Source organism: Heterodontus francisci, chromosome 13 (assembly GCF_036365525.1).
Source record: "Heterodontus francisci isolate sHetFra1 chromosome 13, sHetFra1.hap1, whole genome shotgun sequence".
NCBI lineage: Eukaryota > Metazoa > Chordata > Chondrichthyes > Heterodontiformes > Heterodontidae > Heterodontus > Heterodontus francisci.
Genome location: NC_090383.1, coordinates 42,630,809 through 42,641,567, shown reverse-complemented (window position 1 = coordinate 42,641,567; position 10,759 = coordinate 42,630,809). Strand labels below are relative to the sequence as shown.

Genomic DNA, 10,759 nt, shown 5'->3' with positions numbered 1-10,759 from the left:
CATAGAGGTGTTGAATGCAAAAGTAGAAAAGTTATGTTGAACCTGGATAAAGCTCTGGTTAGGCAACAACTAGAGTATTGCTTCCAGTTCTGGTTACCACACTTTAGGAAGGATATGAATGTCCTTGAGAGTTAGCAGAGGTCATTTACCAGAATGCTTCAGGGATGAGGGATTTTAGCACAAAGTTAGGTTGGAGAACCTGGGGTTGTTCTTCTTACAGCGAAGGAGATTGAAGGGAGATTTGAGAGAGGTGTACAAAATTATGACAGGCTCAGATAAGGTAGACAAAGAAAAGCTGTTCCTATTAGCTGATGGCACTAGGTCTAGGGGACACAGATTTAAGGTTTTGGGCAGAGATGCAGGGGATGTGAGGAAGAACATTTTGATGCAGCAAGTGGTAATGACCTGGGACTCGCTGCCGATGAGGTTGGTGGAATTGGAGAATAATGATTTCAAAAGGAAATTCGATAGGTACTTGAGGGAAATAAACTTGCAGGGCTACGGGGATGAAGTGGAGGAAATTGGACAGACTGGATTGCTCCTCAGAGAGTCAGCAAGGTCTTGATGGGCCGAATGGCCTCCGCTAAGAAACTCAAATTGGCAATCTTTCACCAGAGCCTCCGAGGTGCTATGAGGAACTCAAAGTCAAACACATTTTATGGTATTAAAAAAAAATGGGTCCAGCCTGGTCCAGCACTCTCACCTCAGATAAAAAGTTGTGGGTTCAAGCTTCACTTCAGGGATTAGGCATAAAATCTAGGCCAACACTCCAGTTCAGTACTGTGTGAGTGCTGCACTGTGAGAGGTGCTGTCTTCAGCCGAGATGTCAAACCAAGTTCCCGTCTGCCCTGTCAGGTGGATGTTAAAGATCCCAAGGCATAATTCAAAAAAGATCAGTGGAGGTTTCCCAGTGTCCTGACGTACAGTTATCCCTCGACCAACAATATATTTGGTTACTTACCTCTTTGCAGTCTGTGGGATTTTGCGATGTGCAAATTGGCTGTCATGTTTCCTACATACAACAGTGACTTCAAAACTAGCTCGTTAACTGTGAAGCACTTTGACATGTCTGGAGATCATGAAAGGTGCTGTATCTTGCAGCTCCATTCCTTAGAATTGGGGACAACATGGTACACCATCATCCCTGATAATTCATCTGCCAGTTGCACCAAGCCTATTTTCATTTCTATGACGAACCACTGATTCCTGAAGTAAAATGACCTAATTCACCAACTATCTTTTTCCTAGCGGCTCATGACAGCAAAGTATTACAGAACAAAGAACAGTACAGCACAGGAACAGGCCATTCGGCCCTCCAAGCCTGCGCCGATCTGGATGCCTGCCTAAACGAACACCTTCTGCACTTCTGGGTCCCATATCCCTCTATTCCCTTCCTATTCATGTATTTGTCAAGATGTCTCTTAAACGTCACTATCGTATCTGCTTCCACCACCTCCCCTGGCAGCAGGTTCCAGGCACTCGCCACCCTCTGTGTAAAAAACCTGCCTCGCACATCCCCTCTAAACATTGCCCCTCGCACCTTAAACCTATGTCTCCGAGGAACTGACTCTTCCACCCTGGGAAAAAGCTTCTGACTATCTACTCTGTCCATGCCGCTCATAACTTTGTAAACCTCTATCATGTCGCCCCTCCACCTCCGCCGTTCCAGTGAAAACAAACCATGTTTTTCCAACCTCTCCTCATAGCTAATGCCCTCCAGACCAGGCAACATCCTGGTAAACCTCCTCTGTACCCTCTCCAAAGCCTCCACCTCCTTCTGGTAGTGTGGCGACCAGAATTGCACGCAATATTCTAAGTGTGGCCTAACTAAGGTTCTTTAGCATGACTTACCAATTTTTATACTCTATGCCCTGACCGACGAAGGCAAGCATGCCGTGTGCCTTCTTGACTACGTTATCCACCTGCGTTGCCACTTTCAGTGACCTGTGGACCTGTACGCCCAGATCTCTCTGCCTGTCAATACTCCTAAGGGTTCTGCCATTTACTGTATACTTCCCACCTGCATTAGACCTTCCAAAATGCATTACCTCACATTTGTCCGGATTAAACTCCATCTGCCATTTCTCCGCCCAAGTCTCCAACCGATCTATATCCTGCTGTATCCTCTGACAATCCTCATCTTTATCCGCAACTCCACCAACCTTTGTGTCGTCCGCAAACTTACTAATCAGACCAGCTACATTTTCCTCCAAATCATTTATATATACTACAAAGAGCAAAGGTCCCAGCACTGATCCCTGCGGAACACCACTAGTCACATCCCTCAATTCAGAAAAACACCCATCCACAGATACCCTCTGTCTTTTATGACCGAGCCAGTTCTGTATCCATCTTGCCAGCTCACTTCTGATCCCGTGTGACTTCACCTTTTGTACCAGTCTGCCATGAGGGACCTTGTCAAAGGCTTTACTAAAGTCCATTTAGATAACATCCACTGCCCTTCCTTCATCAACCATCTTCGTCACTTCCTCAAAAAACTCAAATTAGTAAGACACGACCTCCCCTTCACAAAACCATGCGATCTCTTGCTAATAAGTTCGTTTGTTTCCTAATGGGAGTAAATCCTGTTCCGAATAATCCTCTCTAATAGTTTCCCTACCACTGACGTAAGGCTCACTGGCCTATAATTTCCTGGATTATCCTTGCCACCCTTCTTAAACAAAGGAACAACATTGGCTATTCTCCAGTCCTCTGGGACCTCACCTGTAGCCAATGAGGATGCAAAGATTTCTGTCAAGGCCCCAGCAATTTCTTCCCTTGTCTCCCTCAGTATTCTGGGGTCGATCCCATCAGGTCCTGGGGACTTATCTACCTTAATGCTTTGCAAGACACCCAACACCTCCTCCTCTTTGATAATGAGATGACTGAGACTATCTGCACTCCCTCCCCTCGGCTCATCATCCACCAAGTCCTTCTCTTTGGTGAATACTGATGCAAAGTACTCATTTAGCACCTCGCCCGTTTCCTCTGGCTCCACACATAGATTCCCATCTCTGTCCTTGAGTGGGCCAACCCTTTCCCTGGTTACCCTCTTTCTCTTTATATATGTATAAAAAGCCTTGGGATTTTCCTTAATCCTGTTTGCCAATGACTTTTCATGACCCCTTTTAGCCCTCCTAACTCCTTGCTTAAGTTCCTCCCTACTGTCTTTATATTCCTCAAGTGCTTCGTCTGTTCCTAGCCTTCCAGCCCTTACAAATGCTTCCTTTTTCTTTTTGACGAGGCTCACAATATCCTGTGTTATCCAAGCTTCCCGAAACTTGCCAAACTTATCCTTCTTCCTCACAGGAACATGCTGGTCCTGGATTCTAATCTGCTGACGTTTGAAAGACTCTCACATGTCAGATGTTGATTTACCCACAAACAGCCACCCCCAATCTAAATTCTTCAGTTCCTGCCTAATATTGTTATAACTAGCCTTCCCCCAATTTAGCACCTTCACCCGAGGACTACTCTTATCCTTATCCACAAGTACCTTAAAACTTATGGAATTATGGTCACCGCTCCCGAAATGCTCCCCCACTGAAACTTCGCACATCTTGGAATCAAGGCTATGGAAATAACATCAGCCCGTTTAGCATATTTAGGGAAAGTGAAAAAACAAATACATCAGTTAATACTTCAAAAGTGCCATGTTGCACATGGTTACTGCAGGTTGGTACATCAATGTACCAACATCTGGTTACTCAATTTGCTGCATCAACACAATCGCGACCTCATGGTGCAACGATACCCCTCGTGTGTCACACCCACTGTTGTTCAGTTCAATGTGTTGCATCACATAAGGTTACCCCAACCTGCTACATCACTGCTTCATATATTATGTTCGTCTGATATTTCGACTCTATTATTTACGAATAATGGAAATATTCAGACTTACCATCCAGTGGCCATGAGAAAATCTCGGCTGCGACTTGCAGCAGTCTTTTAACTGCCCTGTGCAGTTCTTTCCTGGCCTTGCTTGCAATTCCTGAAATTCAGCAAAACCAACAATGACACATATTGCAATAGAACATGGACTTTCAGAATGGCAAGATTATGGGGCCAAAAAAAGTACAAACTTTCCAGCTGGAACAGATCCCCAAATATTACAAAAATACATAAATCAGCTGAAAAATAAGAAACAAGACCTTAAAAAAAACTGTTAACATTTCAGTCTACAACCTTTCATCAGAGCAGTCCTTATGAAAAGTCATCGACCTGAAACATTAACTTTGTCTTCCACAGATGCTGCCAAACCTGCTGAGTATTTCTAGCATTTTCGGTCTTTATTTCAGATTTTCAGCATTCACAGTATTTTGCTAGTGTTAAAAAATTACTGAAATTGAACACTAAACATGCCACAGTTAATTTTGACAGTTAGAACAACAACAAACAAAGAACAGTACAGCACAGGAACAGGCCATTCGGCCCTCCAAGCCTGCGCGAAATCTTGATGCCAGTCTAAACTAAAACCTTCTGCACTTCCGGGGACCGTATCCCTCTATTCCCATCCTATTCATGTATTTGTCAAGATGCCTCTTAAACGTCGCTATCGCATCTGCTTCCACCACCTCCCCCGGCAGCAAGTTCCAGGCACTCACCACCCTCTGTGTAAAAAACTTGCCTTGCACATCCCCTCTAAACTTTGCTCCTCGCACCTTAAACCTATGTCCCCGAGTAACTGACTCTTCCACCCTGGGAAAAAGCTTCTGACTTTCCACTCTGTCCATGCCTCTCATAACTTTGTAAACCTCTATCATGTCACCCCTCCACCTCTGTCGTTCCAGTGAAAACAATCCGAGTTTATCCAACCTCTCCTCATAGCTAATGCCCTCCAGACCAGGCAACATCCTGGTAAACCTCTTCTGTACCCTCTCCAAAGCCTCCACGTCCTTCTGGTAGTGTGGCGACCAGAACAGTTAATCAATACATTCAACTATCCCACCAGTCAAATCTAGCTGGAACTAATTTGGAGTAGTCCATTTTCATAGCAGTTTGATTTTTTAAAAGGAGAATTAATGGTGAAACTTACCAAGCTATGACAAGCCCCATTACCTCTATCATTGGGAAAGAAAAGAGCTACAAATGTCATAGAAACAACATCACCGCCAAATGCAAGAATTGGACACATATTGCTGTTCCTTCATTGCTGCTGGGCCAAAATCTTGGAATTCCCTACTGAACATTTTTGGACAAATTTTGAGGGTAGGGTCAGAAGGGAGAATTTTTGTTTTTGATATATTAAAGAATAGGAATTTTATTCTTACTTCATAACTCCAGTAACATTTTCACACAACATACAGCTGAGATAAACCTCAATAAAGTTGCGTTACACTGCCCCAACCTTCAGTCACACCTCTGAATTTATTGCCCTGGTGCTGAACTGCAAGTGTCCCCATCAAGTGGAAAACTGGGTTAAAGTTGTTAGAGTTCATGTCATTTCAGATCCATCTTCAGCTCCCGCTCAGAAAGAAGAATTCAGCACATTAGGCTGAGCCAGATTCAAAATGCAAATGGAAACACTTTTTTTTTTAATATTCATTCATGGGATGTGGGCGACACTGGCCAGGCCAGCATTTATTGCCCAACCCTAATTGCCTCAGCACATCTGGCAGCATCTGTGTAGAGAGGAACAGTTAATGTTTCAGGTCTGTGACCGTTCATCAGAACTGGCAAAAGTCAGAAATGTAACAGTCTTTGAGAAGTGAAAAGGGGGAGGCGGGGGTGGGGTGAGGAACAAAAGAGGGAGATTAAATGACAGAGATGTCATGAAACAGAATGCAAATGGAGTGCTAAATAGTTGTAGTAAAAGACAAAGCACGAGTCCAGAGACAGTGCTAATGACAGAATAATGAGAGAAACAGGAAAGGAGCAGTCACTTTGTTGGGAGTTTTCTATAGACCCCCCAATAGCAACAGAGACATGGAGGAACAGATTGGGAGGCAGATTTTGGAAAGGTGCAGAAGTAACAGGGTTGTTGTCATGGGTCACTTCAACTTCCCTAATATTGATTGGAACCTCCTTCGTGCAAATAGTTTGGATGGAGCAGTTTTTGTCAGGTGTGTCCAGGAAGGTTTCCTGACTCAATAGGCCGTCTAGAGGGGAGGCTATGTTGGATTCGGTGCTTGGCAACGAACCAGGCCAGGTGGCAGATCTCTCGGTGGGATAGCATTTCGGTGATAGTGATCACAACTCCCTGACCTTTACTATAGTCATGGAGAGCGACAGGAGCAGACGGGAAGGGAAAATATTTAATTGGGGGAGGGGAAATTACAATGCTATTAGGCAGGAACTGGGGAGCATAAATTGGGAACAGATGTTCTCAGGGAAATGCACGACAAATGTGGAGGTTGTTTAGGGAGCACTTGCTGCGACTGCTGGATAGGTTTGTCCTGATGAGGCAAGGAAGGGATGGTAGGGTGAAGGAACCTTGGATGACAAGAGATGTGGAACAGCTAGTCAAGAGGAAGAAGGGAGCTTACTTAAGGTTGAGGAAGCAAGGATCAGACAGGGCTCTAGAGGGTTACAAGGTAGCCAGGAAGGAACTGAAGAATGGACTAGAGAGCTAGATGGGGACATGAAAAAGTCTTGGCGGGTAGGATTAAGGAAAATCTCAAGGCGTTCTACACTTATATGAGGAACAAGAGGATGGCCAGAGTGAGGGTAGGGCCGATCAGGGATAGTGGAGGAAACGTGCCTGGAGTCAGAGGAGGTAGGGGAGGTCCTAAATGAATACTTTTCTTCAGTATTCACTAGTGAGGGGGACCTGGTCATTTGTGAGGACAGCGTGAAACAGGCTGATATGCTCGAACAGGTTGATGTTAAGAGGGAGGATGTGCTGGAAATTCTGAATGATATGAGGACAGATAAGTCCCCGGGGCCAGACGGGATATACCCAAGGATATTACGGGAAGCGAGGGTAGAGATTGCCGCGCCTTGGGCGATGATCTTTGTGTCCTCACTGTCCACTGGTGTAGTACCGGATGATTGGAGGGTGGCAAATGTTATTCCCTTGTTCAAGAAAGGGAATAGGGATAACCCTGGGAATTATAGACCAGTCAGTCTTACGTCGGTAGTGGGCAAATTATTGGAGAGGATTCTGAGAGACAGGATTTATGATTATTTGGAAAAGCATGGTTTGATTAGAGATAGTCAGCATGGCTTTGTGAGGGGCAGGTCATGCCTCACAAGCCTTATTGAATTCTTTGAAGATGTGACAAAACACATTGATGAAGGAAGAGCAGTGGATGTGGTGTATATGGATTTTAGCAAGGCGTTTGATAAGGTTTCCCATGGTAGGCTCATTCAGAAAGTAAGGAGGCATGGGATACAGGGAAAGTTGGCTGTCTAGATACAGAATTGGCTGGCCCATAGAAGACAGAGTGTGGTAGTAGATGGAAAGTATTCAGCCTGGAGCTCGGTGACCAGTGGTGTTCCGCAGGGATCTGTTCTGGGACCTCTGCTCTTTGTGATTTTTATAAATGACTTGGATGAGGAAGTGGAAGGCTGGGTTAGCAAGTTTGCCGATGACACGAAGATTGCTGGAGTTGTGGATAGTGTGGAAGGCTGTTGTAGGTTGCAACGGGACATTGACAGGATGCAGAGCTGGGCTGAGAAGTGGCAGATGGAGTTCAACCTGGAAAAGTGTGAAGTGATTCATTTTGGAAGGTCGAATTTGAATGCAGAATACAGGCTTAAAGACAGGATTCTTGGTAGTGTGGAGGAACAGAGGGATCTTGGGGTCCATGTCCATAGATCGCTCAAAGTTGCCACCCAAGTTGATAGGGTTGTTAAGAAGGCGTATGGTGTGTTGGCTTTCATTAACAGGGGGATTGAGTTTAAGAGCTGCGAGGTTATGCTGCAGCTCTATAAGGCCCTGGTTAGACCACACTTGGAATATTGTGTTCAGTTCTGGTCGCCTCATTATAGGAAGGATGTGGAAGCTTTAGAGACGGTGCAGAGGAGATTTACCAGGATGCTGCCTGGACTGGAGGGCATGTCCTACGAAGAAAGATTGAGGGAGCTAGGGCTTTTCTCATTGGAGCGAAGAAGGGTGAGAGGTGACTTGATAGAGGGGTACAAGATGATGAGAGGCATAGATAGAGTGGATAGCCAGAGACTTTTTCCCAGGGCGGAAAGGGCTATCACCAGGGGGCATAATTTTAAGGTGATTGGAGGAAGGTTTCGGGGAGATGTCAGAGGTAGGTTCTTTACACAGAGAGTGGTGGGTGCGTGGAATGCGCTGCCAGCGGTGGTAGTAGAAGCAGATACATTAGGGACATTTAAGCGACTCTTGGGATAGGTACATGGATGATAGTAGAATGAAGGGTATGTAGGTAGTTTTATCTTAGAGTAGGTTAAAGGTACTGTGCTGTACTGTTCTATGTTCTCATAATGAACAGCTCTGTCCGAAAGCAAAAACATGAAAAACAAGTCTAGCACACAGTTAAAAAATAATAAAAAAACGAAAATATATAATAAAAAACAAAAAATGATCTGAAATAATTGAATTCAATATGGAGTCCAGAAGGCTGTAGAATGCCTAATCGGAAGATGAGGTGCTGTTCCTCGAGCTTGCGTTGAGAAAGATTCAAGCTGAGCTGCTAAAGGTAAGCAAACAGTGTTCTTATCCACTTGTAGCAAATATTCCTTTTAAAGACACACACTTTATTTTCGCTCAAGCATTCCAAGAAATTGAAATTCTATCTTCAGATGTCCAAATAGAAATCTATTGCTGACAACAATACAATGTGCTAATCCTAAATCTGCCATGATGACAAACTACGAGACAACTTGCACACACAATTCACACCATTCTTTTTGCTAAAAGACAAAAATAACCACCAGGAAATGCACATCCCAATTTAATTTTATAAATGTACTCATTGTATTATGCATATAATATCAAACTAATCACCCTTGTGCATTCCCTTAGTGCATGTCTTCTGTGTGCTTTTGCCGATCCTAATGAGGTGTTTCCCCACTGGCTGCAGTATGTGTGGTAGAAGGTTGTTGACATTCAATAGAAGAGACTAAAGATGACCTTGCAGGATGACCTCGAGCAGCTCAGGGCCTCGACGGCCCAGCAACAGACTGTATCATCTCAGCTTAGGCTACAGCAGTCTGGACTGGCTACCAGACATAACAGCAAGGACACTGGTGGAGTGGCAGGGGTGGGAGCAGAAATACTGTCAACCTAAGCAGCAGGTTTGTGTTCCATGCACTGCCATTACCATGGAGCAGCACTTCAGCAATTTGCCTAATTTGGAGGAGAACAGATTGATGAGCTGCTGTGATGCCCTGGAATCCCTCTTCGAGGAGTCGTATCCAGAGCCATGATGGCAACAATCTAAGCACCAGTCTGAGCTTCCACTGCAGCACTCAGACTTTTGATGGAAGTTGCTTGTGCTGCAACTGAAGCTGTGACATTGGCCACCAGACACTGCATCATGGCAGATTCCACAGGTGTGCTGATGGAAGTGACTACCCATTCCATGTTGGAAAGGATAGGCTCCAAGCTCTGTGTAAAAGTTGGAGCTGGACTCCTTCACGGTGCTTGACATTGTATGCAGACTTTTCAGGACATGAAGAATTTGATTGTGTACAACTATTAGCCGCCTTCTGTACAGCCTGGTCTATCAAGGTCCTCATCCGACTCCTCTGCAGCAGATAGAGTGCGTGACCTCACTATCCAATGAGCTGGCACCTGTGATTTGCGGATCCCTCCTCTGCCCTAGCCTTTAAAATATGCACAGTGCCAGTCTCTGAACTGGTGGGTGCAAGTGTAAGATTGAGTGACTTCATGTTCACGGTCTTCTTCTTCCTCTTATTGGGAAAGTTCTGGTTCTTGGGTATCTGAAATGAAAAAGGGACAAGGGTTGGATTGTGGTTAAGGATGAGGAGAAAGTAAGAAGTACATTCTTACACCATCTGCAGCTTGTGAATCAGAAGAGATTGCTGGATGAGGGAGAAGTGGGAAGAGAGGAGGAGGATTAAGTATGCAGAAACACTTATCATTGATCCCTCCAACCCTGTCAGTGGTCACTGCCTCAGTGATGCCCTTACCATAATGGTCAGCACTGTCTTCTCTACAAGAGTTAAAACATGCAGGTGTGCTTTTCCTCCTCCAGTTTTTTTCTGCTGCCTGCTGTTATGTGCCACCTTCTCCTGCAAGAAATAGGAAAGAATCTCAGATTTGTTACAGCGCAGAAGGAGGCCATTTGGCCCATCATATCTGCACCAGCTCTCTGAAAGAGCAATGCACCTAGTGCCATTCCCCAGCCTTCTCCCATAACCCTGCACAGTGCATCAGTGAGTGCCCTGCAAGATGTGTGGTGATTTGGCTGTCATGGTTGAATAGTGACATTTAAGAGGCATCTTGACAAATACATGAATAGGATGGGAATAGTGAGAGCTGTGAGTTGTGGTTGTGAGGCTTGCTACAGTACTAATATAGTCAGGACAAGGTAAAGCATATGAATTGAAGGCTTGACAACTGATTGATTGATTTTGTCGATAGATGGGTGATGAGAAATTAAGCAGTGGATGAGGCTACTGCACCAGTTGGTTGATATGCCATTTGAAGATTGAACTTATTCACCTTGACAACTCATGTCAGGGCGTTGGACTTCCTCCTGTATCCTTTGAGGTACACGCACGGCATCAACCTCAGTCACTACTTCCCACTGCCTCCTGATGATATGCCTGGACAGCCTCCTGCCCCCTCCACACTGTGGAAATGCAATGGGTATGAAAT

The 10,759-nt window shown here is 44.9% G+C and overlaps 1 protein-coding gene across 5 annotated transcripts in view; it reads right to left on the bottom strand.

Annotated features, from left to right (window-relative positions):
* serac1 (serine active site containing 1) overlaps nucleotides 1-10,759 on the bottom strand; it is a 523,253-nt gene that overhangs the window by 486,221 nt on the left and 26,273 nt on the right. For all 5 annotated transcript variants that reach the window (XM_068044720.1, XM_068044721.1, XM_068044722.1 and 2 more), the window contains exon 4: nucleotides 3,902-3,991. In XM_068044720.1, coding sequence (XP_067900821.1) covers nucleotides 3,902-3,991 — 90 coding nt within the window. The remainder of the gene's footprint in view (nucleotides 1-3,901; nucleotides 3,992-10,759) is intronic.